Raw genomic sequence first — 18,664 nt, forward strand, 5'->3', positions numbered from 1 at the left:
ATGACCGGGGGTCTTTTGACTTGGGGGTATTTAGTCTGTATACCAGGTCGAATGGTATACGCAGATAGTAGATGATTTAAAAGTAGAATATAGCAAGATTGGATCTAATAGATTTAAAAAATATGCCATATCAAATTAGGCAAGAATCTAGGGTTATATAAAACAGAATGTACGAATGTGGACTTTAGACGATTAGATAACGTTTTCGTTTTTAAATGGCAGTCCAGTTTTACAAACGTTACACAATTAGCATTTTTATATTTCCATAGAGTAAGTAGTACATAAAGTTCGTGTAGTTGCTGTGGCTATGTAGTAAACGCATAGAAGTTCATGCGTGACAACATTTTGCAAACACGACCCAAATGCAGAGTTATTATATTTCAATAATTTCAACAACACGAAGTTTATTAGCGAAATAACTGGCTCCCTATAGATTGTTTTCACTCCCTCTGCCACGTAAATATTAACTATTAGTATCCCGCATTCATAACCAGATATCGTTACTAGTTTCTGTTAATATGTTTAGACGACGTCCTGCTAACTCTTTGTACGTGACTCACAAAGGTAAATTGATAGTCTCTAAAGGTAGATATCGACATCCCAGTTATTAAAAACCAATGAAAAAGCATTTTCTAATCGAGGTATATAACGTGTGAAAGAGATGTTTTATTTAACGCTGTTTTCTATTAGCTGCTAGAAATGGGCCACCACGTAGTAATATTTAAAAGGATACCAGGCTGCCATATAATAAAATTTCATGAAACTCCTCTTGAACTCTAATAAATATACTCAAAGCAAAATCCTAAGGCAAAATTGTTTAACGCTGCTGCACTTAACATGATACTATTGCCCATGACCGTTGGCTTTATCCTTTTTAATCCTAAGTACAACATACGCAACGAGTTCATAATTGAACCCGCCCAAATGTGCCCGCCACATTGGCAACGCACTATCCACGAACGATAGCAGGCTGTGGTATCGTTTCATATTTTGCCCGCGGGCGCGATAACGCATGCCAACATTGGTTTCACACCTTAAGCAGTTTACCTTCCCCTGCTCTGACGTATTATTTCTGATAGGGATTTAAGCCTTTTGCTCTACTAAATGACGTTGCTCAGCAAACATACGCCTGCGTCTAATCGGGTAGGCCTGCTGTTTGGCGACGGGTATTGTAGGGCCCGCTCACCTCTAAAGCAGTCGAGGAGGTCGCTTGGGAAAACTTTCCTCGCTCAGCTGATGATGATCCCGGCTTTTGCGGTCGATTCTTGATAGTTCCGCCATTTCGTTGATCGTTTTTCCCGAGGATGCAAGCTGAATTCGAAGCTCTTCAACTTACTTGGCGGCCATTGCTTCGCCTCGTGGTGCTTTAACAGTCCGTAAGCCTAAACTTTACAATAATCCAAACTCATCTAGCTCCCCTTAAATTATTTATTTTATTTCAAGTTTTTAAATTAATTAGGTAGTGTTAAATGTTAGTGAATTTTATTTATTAAAAATCAAGTACCATAAGTAAAATTTTACAACGAGATCTTGGACAAGGGAGAATCTCTTAATAATTAATTTAGGGCCTATTATTATAAAATTTTGAACGGGGCACGTAGTTAATTTAGAGATATCGCGACAGATTTTCGGAAATCAAATCCCGCCGAACACGAGGACCGTTGCCCTAAGCCTAATTAAGCCTTGTCACATTTAAACTCTAGTTATTTACGGGATCTATCTGTGGGAATAGTTTTAAAGTAAATAAATAGCAGGGGTTTAACTAAAATTAGTTTAGGGACTACTATAAATTAATTTAGAGCTAAAGCGACCGATTTACAGAAATCAAGTCCTGCTGAACACGAGCACCGGTGCCCTAAGCCTAATTAATCCTTGTCACGTTTAAACTCTAGTTATTTACGGGGTCTATCTGTGGGAATAGTTTAAAGTAAATAAATAGCGGGTTAAATTAGTTTAGGGGCTATTGTTAATTTAGAGATAAAGCGACAGATTTTCGAAAATGAAGTCCCGTAGAGATCATATTAAGACACGAGGAACGTTGCCCTAAGCCTTGTCCAATTTCAACTCTCTATGGGTTCTACCTGTAGGAATAGTTTTAAATAAATGGAAGGATTTAATAAAATTAGCTAAGATATTTTAAATTATTAAGCTATTAAAAGGGGCACGCGATTAAATTTAGGGGATATTTTAAATTAATTTCATTATTAAGCTACATAATTCAAATTTAAATAAATGGCTGGTTTTCCTAAAATTAGTTCGGGGGTTGTTTACTTTCTATACAATTTTGGGAAATAATTAGTTAGCCTGAGTATTTAATCACGGTAGTAGAGTCTTTCTCTAATTTAGGGTGGCAATTAGTTGGTGTAGTTCGTCTCGGTTTATAAATTCGGTAGCCAGTTTTTTTAATGGAGGACATGCTTCTCCTAAATTATTTAAATATACTTTGTTGGTAGGCAAAAGTTTAATATGTGTTATTAATATGTTTTAATTTATAGATGTGGATGATTTTCTTGGATTTTTCTGTCACTGGTCATTCCGAGACGTATCCTTCCAGATGACAGCCTGACATCCTTTGTTCCGATTGACGCAAGACGAAGCTGTTCTGGACTCGCTATGTATCATTCCTGATGGCACGCTTCGTTGGATTCACGTTACATGATGTCTTCTGGACTTGCTCTTTCTCTCAGCGGTGACTTAAAGATATGGAGGAAATCATCGAAGCTAGAAGACACAAAATATAGCTTTTACTTGCAAATTTTTCATGTAACCACTTAACTTAATTTTTTTGCTTGCAAATTTTATTTGTAACTACTTATTATTTTTTTTTTGCGTTCAAACTTTAACTTACCAACCTCTTTAAAATTTTTTTGTTCGAAATTTTTGTAAACACTTTGGTTTTTTATTTTTCATTGAATAAATTTTGCCTTAAACCTCGTTCTTTCTTTTCTTGAATATTTTATATACTAGACTTGGTTTCAGTTTTTTTACCTCTGGACTTGGGGTGATATTTTTGACCCCTTTTTTAAACTTTTTACTTAATAAAAAGATAATAAAAAGATAATAAAAACATAAAAGAAATATTTTTTTATATAAAAAAAATATTTTTTATACAAAAAAATTAAATTTTATTAAAAATTAATAAAAAAAATCATAAAATATGCACAAACAAGTCAAAAAAAATGGTTATAAGTAAATCGATTGTTTTTTTGGCCCTAGTCTAATAACGAAACTTTTTATTGAACACAAGTTACCAGACCTAACGTCAGGCCTGCGGGCCCAATTTAAATTTAACAAGTCCCTGTTTTACTCGGGAATCATTAAATTTAAACTAAAGCCCGCTGTGGAGCCCCCAAAACCAGGAAACTTCGTCCTTAGCATGGGATTTCCAATGAAAGTCCACTCGCAGACGTCCACTTCTTCCTGCACAAGAAAAATTCGACTTATTATTTGGAAAAAGGCACATGAATAACTTGAAATTAATTACCTTAATACGAAAATCCACTTGAATAATCTTGCATGATGTAACGTAAAATGTTCGGGCAGAAGACAAATTATTATTATTTGACATAATAGCACACGCGTAACATTAAACTAAATACCTTAGTATGGGGAAGTAAAATAATACCATGAAAAGCCAAGCCTCGCCTTAAACCCGCTTAAAATCGTGTTTACTTTTAAAGGACAAAGCGTATAAGCAACCTTCTACCTTAAACCTAAATCAGAAATTTATTTACATCCTACAAAACTCCCTCAACGAGTTGCCAAACGCTTTTCCCCTAAAAATATTTATAATTAAAATCATAAACTAGATGCCTTAATACCGCAAGGGAATCTCACCCTTAAAATCCTGATTACGCGTTCATTATTCTTAAAAGGGAGAGCTAGGACCAGTGCTCACCTATTCCATATTTTAGCATTTTATTTATGTCCAGGCGAAAAGAAAAATCCCTACATAGAAAAGGACACAAGCGCTTTCCTTCTAAGAATAAATATAATAATAAACAATAAACTAAATACCCCAATAATTGCCTACAATGTTTGACAGGCTGTAGAAATAGTCTTTTTGCTAATGAGATTCCCTTTAAACGGATAAAATCAAAGTGTAGACCTGAATTGAGAATGGAACTGTCCCGTTAATATTGCTAAAATTACTATTAATAAGATTTAATTACTTCACTGAGAGCCTAAAATGTCTTAATTGTTTTCCTAGTGAGATTCAGTTTCAACGGATAAAATCAAAGTGTAGACCCGAATTAAGAAAGGAAATGTAATGGGTTCATTGACCTGATTAATATAGGGTGCATTTGTCAAATAATAATAATTCATTCTAGAATCCAACATATATTTCTCCTTTGGAAACGGATGATAGCTAAAAAAATAAAATCTGTTCAATTCAAACAATCAATTACAAAATTAAAATTATTATCAGCTTAAATGGGCACAAGTATTTTGAATAACATTAATTTCACTTTCAAATAAATCATTTAACATAACTAGAAAAATAAATTTAATACGGTTTAGGGTCAATCTTGAAATATTTGTCAATTTAAAAATCACTTTCATGGCCGGATTAAGGGGGGGGGGCATGGGGGGCACTGGCCCCCGGGGGCAAAAGTTGTTGGGGGCGAATTGAATTCCCCATCCAACCATACTAAAAACGTGGAGATCGAGTAAACAGGGGCCTAGTAACTGAGGAAAGTGATCACTAACATTCCCCCTCCATAGGAATAGCATTACACTCAACTTTGGAGGCTCATAACTCTGGCTTTACTAGAGATACAGGGATGTCCTTTGAAATGTTATAGTCCCATTTGCAGCCCCCGCCCCCCATCCAACCATACTATAAACTTGGGGATCGAGTAAAATGCGGCCGAGTAATTAAGCAAAATGTTCATAATAGGAATAGCATTACACCCAAATTTGGAGGTTCATAACTCTGGTTCTACTAGAGATGGGGAGATGCCCTTTGAATACGTTATACAGGGTTCATACAACTTTTGGAAAAAAACTTTCCCTGAGATTTCCAGGTTTTTCCCCATATACTTCACTGAGTTTCCCAGGTTTTTCCCGTATATAGAGTATCCTATGGAGCAAATTACATAATCAATGGACATCCCCGTATCTCTAATATAACCAGAGTTACGAGCCTCCAAAGTTTAGTGTAATGTTAATCCTATGGAGGGGATGTTTATGAACATTTTGCCCTGTTTGACGCAAATTTCCCTGATTTCCCTGAATTTTACTAAAACTATAAATTTCCCTGAGGTTTTTGTCAGCTGACAGGTGCAAAATTGCTTAATTCAGCCCTGATCACTTTGAATTACTTTTAAACCGACTAAAAATATATATATATATTGACTAGTAAAACCAGGAATTAATTTAATAAGATTAATTTAGAATAAGTACGACATAAATGTGAATCACGAATACTGTGTGCCATTTTTCCACAATTCCCCAAAACAAACTTCAAAATCCTTTCCAAGATGTATCCCTTCGATACAGCTAAATAACTAGTAGCTACACAAATGGTGCTGTTACAGTGAAAACCAATGCGCCTGACACCCATATTTACACCAATAGATTTGTTAATTGAAAACATTTTAGAAAACTACACTTAAAAACTTCATTTCGGTTTTCTACTCGCTTCCGTTAAGGGCAATATACAGCCATTAACTAAGGCAACAAAAGTGCATTAATTATTTAGAACTATATGGAGTTCCAAATAACTACCATGGTTTGGTAACAAATATATAAAACCAGCTAAGGCTATGATTTCTTCAAACAGACAAAGGCAGGGCTGATACTAACTCATAAGCTCAATTTTAGTTGAATAAGTGACTAATTAATTTAAAAATAGTAAGCAAAAAGTGACTAAAGAAGGGCAAATTAAGCTATAAAAAGAGTCACTTGAAGTGAAATATTTTCAGAGATGACCGATTTTCATAATTAGTTTCTATAATAAAAGACATTTTGAAGGTCAGTGTCGTAATTAAACCCAATCTATGAGCTTAGATATTTCCAGTCGAAGGAAAGGTCACCTCATAAAAGGTCTACGGCGAAATTCAATTAAACTATTTTGGAGTACAGTTCAGAATGCAAAGCAATTGATGCCGTTTTAAATCAAAAACAAAATATTTATTTGAATTGGATTGCTTTTAAATAATATGTTAAACATTTGCTGAGCGAGCGAAGCAAGCTCCACGATTTTAGGGGGTTTGATCAATCTTGATATCGCTATTTTTGCGTTTAAACCGTCATACAGTCAAATATATTACGTTTAACATTGTAGTCGAGAAGATAAATAACACCGAAAGACTCAAAAATCCAAAAAAAGCGACAAATAGTAACTAATTCTTGGAAAAGTAACTTTTAGTAACCGAATTTGATAAAAGTGACTTAGTATCAGCCTTGAAGTAATTAACAAACCTATTTAGCATGGGTAACTATAAATTTTCCACTTGTAACGCTTAATTTCCACTCGGTTGCGATAAAACTTTAGTATTTAATCTAAATTACCCCTTTATATATATATAAAATATTTACCTGGAAAGATCTCTTTAGCCACTGAAAGAGTCAAGAGCTTCCTTGAATCCGTGGTGCCAACGTGGTCCCGTAAGCCTTGGTCGTAATTAACGAACGTATTTGACACGGTTGACCATAAATTTTCCACTTGCAACGCTTAATTTTCGATCGGTTACAATAAAACTTGGGTATTTAATCAAAATTAACCCTTAAAATATAAATAGAATCAAAATTAACCCTTAAAATATAAATAGAATCAAAATTAACCCTTAAAATATAAATAGAATCAAAATATTTACCAGCAAAGATCGCGCAGAAAATCGCAGCATCTAGTTCCCACGGAAATCGCCCCAAAAAGAACCCAGAATGAATATGCTTATTGGCTCCAAACATGGACCGCTAGATGGCGCTGCTGAAGTTAGGCAGACTTCAAAATATGGCGGGAGCGTGCGTTTCAATTTAATTTTTTCTATTTTCTGATATAATTAATAATTTAGTTAATTATAATTTAATAATGTCTTCTAAACGGCCCAAAACACTTTTCTCCACTTTTAAAACGTGGTACTGGAGTTTATGGATTCTATAGCTCGAAAAACCACCCTATAAACATGTTTGTCTAATAGGTCGAAACCTGAAATCATAATAATTAAACTAATTCCTATGAAAGTTAATTCATTTTACATGGAGCCCAGTTTTACGTGTATCTAGATCAAATAAAAGTTCTGAAATTAAAAGTGTAACATATTCCCAAATCTTTGTTTGTTTTTGGTCTAAGGGAGCTCTCGTAAGCTAGAGCTTACTGATGTAGCCACGGAAATTATGTAAAACGCAATAAGGATAGTTCAGAAAACGATGAAGAACTTCAAATATCATTAGACATGTTGATTGATATTTAGTGGCAACTAGTCGCAAAATTGTAATAAGAAATAAAAGTTAACTGTTTTTGTTTTTGATTTTGATACGCTACTTTTTCCTACAGTGAAAAATTCAAAATCAATTAGAACTTTCAGCTTCTTTACTTTTGTGTCTTTACGCGCTTCTTATTCTCACCAATTTAGAAATTTTATAATGGGACCAGTAAAAAAATAATTAATGCAAAGGTCACTGATCCCAAGGACCAGTTTAATAATTCCAAAATGAGGGGTCACTGGTCCCGAGGACCGCTAACAAAATGCGCCTTATTTCCAATGGTGATGAATGAGCGACATCTATTGAATACTACCTTAGACCGTACATGTACGGCTTTTAATATTGGTTAATAATTTCGTCTACTAAAGTGCTCCTTAAAGTCCCGCTAAGCTAACTTTACCAGCCAACAGGAGAGTACACTTTTCAGCGACTTGTTTTGTACGAGTGATGATGCGTTTCGCGGTGCAAGCCCCTCCCCAATAGTCCCCATAGGCTACTACAGCGGTCGCCACTCGCCACGTTACAGCCTGGAGGTCTTATGAGTGTACTCTCCTTTCAGAAGCTTCTGCACATCCGTCACTCATAACAGCATTTGAGGTTCCCGGGGAATGCTGTGGACTGGGCCACTTATTATTTTTAACATATTAAGTAATGGGGCCTTGCCCAATAATTAAGATGGTACGGTTCTGCGCTGAATGTTGGACATCGTAAACCAAAATGCAATTATTCCTTTAAAATGTTAAGTTCGTAATTTAGGTCCCTTAACAGCTTTATGAATAAATTCAAATTTTACTGAAATGAAAAGCAAAACTATTTTTGCATAATTAAACATTATCACATGATCCGAGAAATAGCTCTACAAACTAAGATCTCAACGTGTTAATTAGCTTCGTGGTAGGCAAGATGAAAATGAATGTCATCTAAAAAAACATTGATTCGTCAACGAAGAGTATATTATTTCTGAGTGAGGCATTCTGGATCCAGGGTTGCTGAGTGACGTATCCGACTCTCCCAGCTCTCCCTTCACCTTTTTGATCTCGCAAATCAAAGCGGACAAGAGAGAAGACTGGCCACAACCCACAGGACCCACCACGGCCACCAATGAACCACGGGACACTTTGAAATTGATGTCTCTCAGAGAGGCCGGTTCTTCTAGGCTCCAACAAAAAGTTGCGTTGGAGACCTCAATACCTGTATAGTTATATTGTATTATTGACCGCCGAAGAAGATGGCTTATTATTATGACAGTGTAAATTATGAAAGTGTATAACCGATTCTCAGTTATTATAATGCCCGCCCACTGCGCCAATTTCTGAGCAATCTAGTCCAGACCTATACATTCACAGGTTTCAAGCTAGATCTGATGTTCCAAAGTCTTTATGGATATGGTGTTGGAGGGAGAGAAACGTGAACTGGCCATACCCTATTCCCATTAAACGGATTTGAAATCGTTTCCAAGTCAACGCTGAACGTGATGATACGCACGAAATGAATGAAGTTAACCTGTGCCTGTTGCTGGAGGAAGTTCAGCAAAACAAAAGAGGATTGTATGTCGGCAACGAAACGGTTGTTTCGTGCATTTATAACCTTCATTGTATAAACACTATAATTGCAATTATTCTTTTTAGGGATACATAGCTTATATTTTAAATGAATCGCAAACTCTAGACAACGTAGTTGCAACTGGGAGAATTAAGACTCAGAGATCACTTCCATTTCTAACATGCTGTACTTGACTGTAAAAATCGTCTGCTCTAGATGGGATTTGTAAGACGAAAGATGAAACACAATTAACATTTAAGAAAGGTATAATATATCCTGTATCGAAGAAGGCCATGGCTCCTGCAAAGGAGGCAAAAATGCTGTCATTCGACTCATTCCTGCATGGTGGAAATTGAAGTGTTTATCCAATGATAGTTACACATGTATCATAGAACCGTTGCTGGCATTTTCCAAGATCGTGGGTACGTTTATTATATTTTTTTCTGCCTCAAAATCTACGCTCAAATGTTTTAGCCTACCTGTACTGTACTGTAGAACATAAATTCCATTGATTCGAAATCAAATATTCTGCATTCGGATCAATCAATTACAAAATCACATTCGAAACCCGCCATTCCGATTGCTTCGAAAATACTTTGGCGCATTTCGGTTGAATGTAATTAATGTCCAATGGGAATTCGTTTCATTGGGAGGATATCTTTGTGCGTTAGATCTCACTCACTCCGTAACGTCAAATTGAACAAACCATTTAATTGTTTAATTAATCAGGGGTCGAAACAAAAATCGAAAGTACGCGTAAAAACTAGGAAAAAATATTAGAGAGCTTTAATGAGTCAAGGTATATACATGTTTATCGAAATTTAAATTTGATATCTGGGCTTGCGGGCATAGAAAACATAGTTTGTTGATATTCGTCAAGCTGCGCTTTATCCGTACTAGGAGGTAAAATGATGAATTTTTGGAGTATTTTCGACAAGAAGATCATTATTTGCATCATGCTTTGTACTTTGCCCGGACATTCCCGTTTACCTGAAAAAATATATAAGTCAAACTGTGTTTCAAAGATGTGAGGTTTAGAGAATTCTAGGGGGTTTTTTATTTTGAGTATGGTATTATGGCCAAAATAGGGTTCTCACTAAAAGCAAATTATCATTCAACGACGTAGAAATGTGAATATGTGTTCATGTTGAACCGTTTATAATAAATTGAATTGATACGGTGGTAAAATTTGAATACGCTGAATTTTGGTTCTCGTTTTTAAATTACTAACAATACACAATATGCGTGGCTCGACAAGAAGTCCTTTACACTTTGAAATATCAGCACGAAAGAGCAACACAGCGTAAAAACTTCCCACAAACTAAGAGTCCGTGACATAAAACAGTTGAATGTAGACCACTCCATTTATGGGGGTACAAGAAAACCGTAGCCAAAGAAGAAATATATTAAAACTATCTACAATTATTTATAGTTTCTAAGTCAGGAAGTCCGGTTTGAGATACCCTTGGTTTGAATTATTTACTAGTTGAAATACGGTTAATGCACTAAATCATATTTATCAATTGTGTGTCGCTATCCATAATAGATATAAGCATGAGTTAATAATATGTTAGCTCCCTATAAGTCAATCAGGCAATTCATTTTTATACTCCAGCGTTTTCTCCCGCACTGCCGGCTTCCCAATTATATGCGACACTCTGCGGCCGCCATGTGAACGAAAATCTCATTTACCCTTCTTTCCGGTTTTTTCCCCGGAAGCGCGTATAGTGGAAGCTAGCCAATGATATCGGAGCTATTTAAGCAGCGGAATATTTCGCTCAGTAGCCTCGGTTAAGAAAACAGTTAAGAGATCAGTGGATTGGATTTAGCTCAGTTGTATAATTTTCTGGTTTCAAGTCACAATAACTCTTATCTTCAGCATTCTTTATCAATATCGGCAAATTGCATTGAGTTCTGCATTTTTTGTCTCAGTACTGCCACATACGCCATGATTTAATGTTAAATTGTTAAAACATAAACATTCACGACTAAAACACTCCCTTGGTGAAAAAGCAGCCGACGACTCGAGGTCGAGGAGTACGAGCGGGATTTTTTCTTCGACAAGAGAGAGCGCAACATACGGATTTTTTTCCCGCGCGGGCGAAATGAGAAGAAATCGCTGGATACATTACGCCTATGAAGCCTGGGTAACTTATAGGGAGCTAACATATTATTAACTCATGATATAAGGCATTAATGTATTGATTTTTTTCTCGGAAAAGGCGAGGAATGAAAAAAGTGTTCGTTAAGTTTGGGACATACCGTATGAAAATGAGCTTATGCGTTCCGTAGATTTGGCATTTATTTGACCACTGTCCTGGTCGATGAATCTTTCAGGAAGAAAAACGAATGGTTCCTTCCAGTATTTGGGATCGTGGTTTATTTGCCAGTTATTAGAGAAGACCACTGTTCCTCGTGGAATATCATATCCCATGACTGTTGTGTCCTCTGTAACCCTAATTAAATGCAATAATTAGAAAAGCCGCTTTCTCTTTTTAATTCACCCTGTTGGAAAATAATTTACTTACAATCTTGGTGTATTTATGGGAGTTATTGTAAACAATCGCATGCTTTCTAGTATGACAGCGTGCGTGTAAGGTAGGCGCAATCTATCCTTCCACTTTATGTTTTGGCCGTCTTGTACCACTGTTTGAATCTCTTGGTAAACCTTTTCTTGAACGTCTTGTTTTTCGGACAATATAGTAAATAACCATTCCAATGTCGTTTTGATCGTATGAGTTCCCCCAGCGAGTAAAGCCTCTAAATTTCCTATTAGCGTTTTATCTGCAATGAAAGTTCTTTAAAAGGGTGAGGCTATTGTGTGGCAATAGTCACCGTGCTATCGCCACACACATTTGTACCTATGATAAGTTAATTGAATTTTTCCATTTAGATAAAAAGTTTACAGGTTCTACGATCCTGTATAATTATTTCAGATGCCTGGGGTCACTATTTTCAAGGCCATTTCAGAAATGAAAAATAAAATTGTTTGTTTAATTTCGTCCCTGATCCAATTAACTTTGACAGGCGGGCCACCGTAGTGATAGGCCTATCACTATTGACACACACAAAAAGTGACCTTCTATCTTAATGTAGAACTTTAATTGTGTGGGAATAGTTGGTTGGCTACTGCCACACATTGTGTGGTAATAGGTGATTGGCTATTGCCAAACATTGTGTGGCAGCAGTGCAGAGGCTATTTCCACACACTGTGTGTGGCAATAGTCACTCCATTTTTGGGGACACATATCCTATAGTAATTTGAAAAGTTTAAGCGACACAATCTTCAGGTTTTATAGTATTTATGATATAAGTTTTCCTCATACTCATATCTCTTTTTTATGTTACCATGGCCCAAGAGTAGTGAGCTTACCAAAGGCAAATAGAAATAAAAGATAATCAGGTAAGGAGAGCATAGGCCACGAATAACTGACGTTGTCTCATAGGGCGGCAAAAAAAATATTTACCCCACCTCTCGCTGTATAATAGGGGTTAATAATGAATAGTTGCATAAGTATGACACTTCCTATAATTCGTAATACTAGAGACTTAATGAGAGGTAGTTCGAGAACGAAGCGATTTTGCAGTTTATCATCCTATTTAGTCACTCTGTACTAAGACTTTGACAGAGGCTCACCAGGCGTCGCTATACGTTTCACCTACGTCACTTCATGATAAGCTCTCAGTAAATAGTGACACACTTATGGATCATTTCTTATGATAGTAGCACTAGTGAGCAGACGAACTGAATAAAAATTATCTGATTTGCACTTCGAAATCCATGATGAGCAACAACCAGAAATATTCTATTGACTCAAACGCCTCGAAGACCAAATTTACGCTTTGATCAGAAAGAAGAAAAAGATAAGGTAATATAGTAGAGCGCCGATTGGTTGAGCAGTGAAGCTAGAGCGAAAGCTAAACCAGGCGTAGTATACATCATTTTGTGCCTTATACATCCCGGTTCCTCACTGTTATTTCTATTTGCCTTTGATCTTTAGTATAGATAAAGATTCTCAGTGTCGCTCCTATTTCTTAACGAAGATGATCTTTACCTGAGAAAGTTGCTGAATCGGGGTTTTGTTTTTGATGAATAAGGAAATTGTCTGTGTAGTTTTTGGAAGTGTTTTTCTCATGGGAATCGCTTCGGTGAAATTTCACGACCAATCTGAAAAGATATCAATTATAGTTCTGGAAAGCTGTAGGTACGCCTTATTGTTCACCCGACATTCTCTCTTTAGTCAGGTAAAACCAGAGAACAAAACGGGGCGCGATTCTTTAAAACACTACAACGGTCTCCTCGCGATCTTTACCGCACAAAATCAAAATTATATATCAGTGGCAGGGAAATTGCGAATGACGTTGTGGTACTATAAGAAATAACAGAATGGGGGTAAAAGAATTAATGAAAACTATCAGTAGTGTCCAGTATGATGTTTACGACGTTTTCTCTTTCCTCTCTCCAGCAAAAAGAAAGGTTTGTTTTTGCAGGCCATTTGGACGTCTGAATATATTTCTAGTTACATATTATCAGAGATTTCGTAATCCAAAGCGGTCAGTACGCGAGTTTACCCTTGGGCCATCAAAAAATAATTTCTTTTGGCTCAGAGGCAAAGTGAATCACGCCTCACATGCACTCTCCTTACTATTCACTCTCTGTTATTTATGTTTGCGTTTGCTTCAAATTTCTGGTTGATTAGTTACGTTTTTAAAATTCATAAGATATGTTCCATATGTCTGCCACTGGTTACTGAGAGCTTGTCATGAAGTGACGTAATTGGAACGTCATAGATTCTAGTAAAACGACGCCTGGTGAGGGGCTGTCAAAAGGCTTACTACTGACTAAATAGGATGGTGGACTGCAAAACCGAGTGTAGTCTATTCTCGCGTCGTTCTCGAACTAGCTCTCAGTAAGTCACTAGCATTACGAAGTATATGTAGTGTCATACTTGTGGAACATAGCTTATAAACCTCTAGTATAACATTATTTACTAGCCTTGCCATTGGTTTACCTTAACATGTTTTCAAGATGTCCAGTATGAAATTTGTAGTCCACGTACATTGGATCGAGCCATTTTGTTAGTAATCGAAGACTGTAAAATGTTGGTGTCATTGCCTTAACCATACCAGAGCTTAAAAGCGGTGTGTGTTGACCAAGTAAAGCATCCATGACATGCTTATCTTGCGGTCTGAGTTCATCTTTACCCATAAGATACTCAACGACAATCTTGTACATTGTTTCGTCCATAAAATGTCGGACATTAATTGGTTCGTGTTCCTTGTAATACAACCGTGCCGTGATCTTTTCAACTAAGATATCGGCTTCTCTCTGTAAATGAAATGTGTCGGAGTTGGAGCTTAGTAAAGTCATAAGTTCATAAGATATGTTTCATAAGTATGACACTTCCTATACTTCGTAATGCTTCTAGAGGAGACTTACTAAGAGCTAGTTCGAGAACGACACCATAATTGACTATACTCGGTTTTGCCTATTTAGCCTGTACTAAGCCTTTGACAGCTCCTCACCAGGCGTCGCTTTACGAGAATCTATGACGTTTCACCTACGTCACTTCAGGACAAGCTCTCAATAACCAATGACAAACTTATGGAACATATCTTATGAACCATTCAAAGTTGGTCATAAATTGAGTATCGAATATTCCGTTTGTAGAAATCGCCGCAACATCAGTTTACAAGCAAACTACACTTTCTTATATTCTGAGTATTCATAAGCCTAAGGTTTTCCTACATAATCTAAAGCACTTGAACTATATAAAGTTTAGTTTTTGATGCATAGATTTTTTATAAATAGTTGGATACTTGGTTCGAGATATAATTTTTATAACGTTAATACATTATACCATTTAAGCATAAGTATCATATATACATTAAGTATGACACTTTCAAACGAGTTATGTTAAATTTCTTTAGGAAGGCTTGTTCAAATGTTAGAGGTATAAATTTTGCGTAGAAACGACATTCTTGACTCAAACCCATATTTTTCCATAGTGCTTATACTAAATACTTAATCGGCTCTGCATCAGCAGTAACCGCTTCCATTAACGTTTTGACATGTTACAAGTTGATTGGCAAACTCATATTTTACTCCGTAATTTTAGAAGTAGGAATGGAGAACGTTTAATATTTACTTCAGTCCGACCCATAGCCCAGCATAGAGCCCCTCCCTCCAACACGCAACGAAAAGTTTAAATTACCTTATTGTCTCACTTAAACTACGTTTTGATGACGTTGCTGACGGGGAGGGCGAAAAATACGTAATTCCATTTTTCCTCAGTCGCTATGACCCGCCTCTTCTTTCATACCCCTCCGTCCCGTGGAAGGGCGTCCGGGACTATGACGCGCGCCCACATTACTCTGTTCTCCATTCCTACTTCTAAAATTAAATCTATCCTTGGTAACACACACGTTTATTAACGCATTTCTCTGAATGTCATACTTATTATGTTACTTCTGTGTTACCCCCAGCTATTCAATCAAGAAATATCAAACCAATTACCAACGGACCTTGATAACTTACAGTAATGATATCTTCCAATAGAGATATTCCATCGCTTTCAGATTTAGTAATTGCTCTCGTGAAGTTTCCAAACAGTTTTCTATGCTCTGTCCAATCTGTTCCACTTATCTCACCTATGTCTGGAAAAAAGGTTTCATATACAGTTTCAATATTGGTATTTAAACTAAGTCATACATACTAGGGCTTTTCGAAGGTAGTTCAAAGGTCCCGGGAGGTCGACCATTGAAGCAATCCTTTTTGTAAGCTTCTTTAACGGAATCATAGTCGTTAAGAACAACGCAGTAGCGAAAACCAATTTGCAAGCTGTAAATTAAATAAATAATGTCAGTATAATTAATTAGAGTTATGAAAAAGGAAGTGGATGCAGTAAGTAGAATCGCACTGCGCCTCTCAGAAAACTAAAACGCTCTATTCAACCCGTACACTTCGTTGAAACTTTCTAGCCCTCCTTTATCCCAGAACAGTGTCGCCCCCTTCTGCGCGTGATTACGTTACCAACCGTGGCACAGGGAACAAGCCGCGAGTAGGCTCATAAATTAGCAGATGCTACCTCTAGTACCAAAAAATCACGTTTGGATCTCTAGCATCATGTACTACTTTCTATAAACCTATGACGTCTGAGAGCTTTTTCCTGATTGGTTAGTTCCTGTAGGCGGTTGAGCGGAGGGTAGTTGGCTTCACAGTTTACACGTCGTCTATAGCCAATGCAAGGAATTGTTAATGAGGTGTACATTTTGTTTTTATATCTATACACTTTTGTTTATACTAGCTCGAGAGACAAGCTTGACAAACCAAATTTTTAGCAGGGTTAAACTATGATTACCCAGAATCAAAAATACTTAACGTCCGAATGCCTCAAAAAAACTAATTCGCTAGTTTAATCGGAGGGAAATTAAGAAAATATAACATGATATTAAAGTAGAGTTATGATTGGTCTAAAATAAAAGCTAAAATAATTTATTATGTAACAACAGTTGTGCACAATTAATTGTTGTCTGAAAAGTAGGACGCGGTTTTAAATATAACAAATATATATTTTGGCAGGAAATAGCGCGATTTCTAACATTTTCAAACGTAGCTTCAGGCAGAAAAACCTCACGATTTCTAAATATAATTATAAATTTCATTAACTATTTAATATTAATGTTGACACGATTTTTATGAGTATTTAATTTTAAGCAATAATGTAATTGTGACGTTGCGCAACAAAACAGTTTCTTTTTATACGAAAAATATCAAGTCAAGAAATAATTAAGCCGAAAAAAACAGATGGCGCCACCAACGAAAAATAAACTACAATATAAATGTAAAACCATAAGTTTATAAGATATGTCCCATAAGTTTGTCACTGGTTACTGAGAGCGTATCATGAAGTGACCTAGGTTAAAAGTCATAGATTCTCGTAAAGCGACGCGTAGTGAGGAGCTGTCAAAGGCTAAGTACATACTTAATAGTAAGATCATGGATAAGGAATGCGCGTGCGGAAATTTGTTTTCACGCTATAGGATCGGCAACTCCCTATCTCGAGCGACAGCTTATTCTGTATATACTCTGTTACAATATCGGTTGTCAGCACGCGCGAAGCTATTTTTCTATGTAACGTAGCTTTGTACGTGCAGTCAAGAGACAAAAAAACTTCAGGATCTTCAGGATTTATAATATCCGCGAGTTTTTTAGCTAAATAACTCGCGGATATTATAATTCCTGAAGATCCTGAAGTTTTTGTCTCTTGACAGCACGTACAAAGCTGCGTTACATAGAGAAATAGCTTTGCGCGTGCTGACAACCGAAGTTGTAACAGAGTATATACAGAATAAGCTGTCGCTCGAGATAGGGAGTTGCCTATCCTGTAGAGTGAAAACAAATTTCCTCACGCGCATTCTTTATCCATGGTAAGATGAACTGCAAAACAGCGTGTAGTCAATTCTCGCTTGTCGTTCTCGAACTAGCTCGAGCTGTAATCCTCTAGCATTACGATCTATACTTATGGAAAATATCCTATAAACTTATGGTAAAATTCTAAAAATCCGGATCTTTAATTCCTTCATCCATAGCTGCACGCGACTCCCCGAACACCTGGCACCGGCTCTACGTCACACACCGCGTAAGCCTTCATAGCGAGCTGTCAAATATTCTACCAAGCTCTTACGAAGATCACGGCGTAGTTAATATAATACAATTTAACTTAAGTGACTCACCCAAAAACAGGTCCGTATTTCTGAGCTAACTTGTTGAACGTCAAGTACGGTATTTGGTCACTGATAAACGGTAAATAACCAACGAGAGGCAAACCCCATGGTCCCGGTGGTAGTTTTCTTCTCCCAAAACAAACTTTAAATATTTTAAAAACTGTATAAGCTAGAGCAACTCCGACTAATATTTTGTAGAAGTTACAACTAACGAAACAGTTAACGCTACTAAATCGTAAACCGTACTCTTCGAACATCTTTTCCATTTTATCGCGAAAACCCGTTCTACGGAACCCGAATAGAGAGAGGCGTCTGGTTTAAGCGCACGTGCAATGAATTCTGATAAATTATAATCTGATTATAATTTTCTTCTAATCGCGCTCGCCCCTTGAGACTTCACGATATGAGCTGGAATTCCCTTGCGAATAAAATTCGACTGTAACTTGAACCCTAAGTTTAGAGTTTCATTTTGTTTTTTATGCATAGATATATTTTTTTTTAATTTTATTTTTAAAAAGGAATTTGTTTAGGAGGCTTTGATGGTTCAGCAGTCAGACTTGAGGCCTTGAGCGGATGTGATTAATTACGGTTTCGGGGAATGTGAATAGAGTAAAAAATACTGGAGTAGAACTTCATGGTTTTGTACGTTTTTTAAAAGGAATGATGATTTTTTTGGTTATATTTTGTAGTAGCTTTTTTAGCATGCGGAATGGTAACAATAGGAGGGGGAAAACATTGCCATGTGCCGTAGCATAAACGTGGATTAATTAGCCTCTGCGTTTCAAATGCTTATATTGTGGTGCTTAGCATTTATAACTGAAACAAGTTGGGAAACCAAAATAAAACCTCTCCGAGTCGAGACGCAATTAAGAGGTTTTTCTTAAATAATTAAATAAATATAATTGATATTATTTTAATCGTCATTAATTTACCTTAATTCTAGTTAAGTCGTTTTAAGGAACTT

At 36.4% G+C, this 18,664-nt stretch overlaps 1 protein-coding gene and 2 long non-coding RNA genes across 4 annotated transcripts; 1 reads left to right on the forward strand and 2 right to left on the reverse strand.

Moving 5' to 3' along the window:
• Positions 1–3,164: 3,164 nt before the first annotated feature.
• LOC149713118 (uncharacterized) lies at positions 3,165–6,668 on the reverse strand. Its single transcript, XR_016369014.1, has 3 exons — positions 6,544–6,668; positions 3,485–4,369; positions 3,165–3,420 (listed from the first exon to the last, which is right to left on the reverse strand). It is a non-coding gene; the product is annotated as an uncharacterized LOC149713118 (long non-coding RNA).
• Positions 6,669–7,986: 1,318 nt separating this feature from the next.
• Positions 7,987–9,598, forward strand: LOC149713119 (uncharacterized). Of its 2 annotated transcripts, XR_016370481.1 has the most exons (5): positions 7,987–8,695; positions 8,778–8,978; positions 9,060–9,198; positions 9,264–9,395; positions 9,469–9,598. It is a non-coding gene; the product is annotated as an uncharacterized LOC149713119 (long non-coding RNA). The 2 variants fall into 2 exon arrangements; XR_016370478.1 differs by having other exon boundaries at positions 7,987–8,978.
• Positions 9,599–9,737: 139 nt separating this feature from the next.
• On the reverse strand, positions 9,738–18,063 carry LOC149713120 (cytochrome P450 1A2-like). The gene is made up of 8 exons (XM_089845417.1): positions 17,710–18,063; positions 15,690–15,814; positions 15,512–15,630; positions 13,986–14,302; positions 13,029–13,141; positions 11,502–11,757; positions 11,236–11,429; positions 9,738–9,963 (listed from the first exon to the last, which is right to left on the reverse strand). The coding sequence occupies exons 1-8, from the start codon at positions 17,964–17,966 to the stop codon at positions 9,785–9,787; spliced, it is 1,560 nt and encodes a 519-aa protein (XP_089701543.1). The 5' UTR covers positions 17,967–18,063; the 3' UTR covers positions 9,738–9,784.
• Between the last annotated feature and the right edge of the window lie 601 nt (positions 18,064–18,664).

The sequence above is a fragment of the Phalangium opilio genome, unplaced genomic scaffold, assembly GCF_054372755.1.
Source record: "Phalangium opilio isolate 3A_F unplaced genomic scaffold, DU_Popi_V2 ptg000009l_1, whole genome shotgun sequence".
Classification (NCBI taxonomy): domain Eukaryota; kingdom Metazoa; phylum Arthropoda; class Arachnida; order Opiliones; family Phalangiidae; genus Phalangium; species Phalangium opilio.

What these genes read in the sequence shown, in the direction of transcription:
- LOC149713120 (XM_089845417.1), bottom strand. Translation starts at nt 17,966, where the DNA reads ATGGAAAAGATGTTCGAAGAGTACGGTTTACGATTTAGTAGCGTTAAC. An exon ending in ACTACCTTCGAAAAGCCCTA is followed by an intron (nt 15,631 to 15,689) that starts GTATGTATGACT and finishes CCTTTTTTCCAG; the next exon opens with ACATAGGTGAGATAAGTGGA. An exon ending in CATCTTGAAAACATGTTAAG is followed by an intron (nt 13,142 to 13,985) that starts GTAAACCAATGG and finishes ATATCTTTTCAG; the next exon opens with ATTGGTCGTGAAATTTCACC.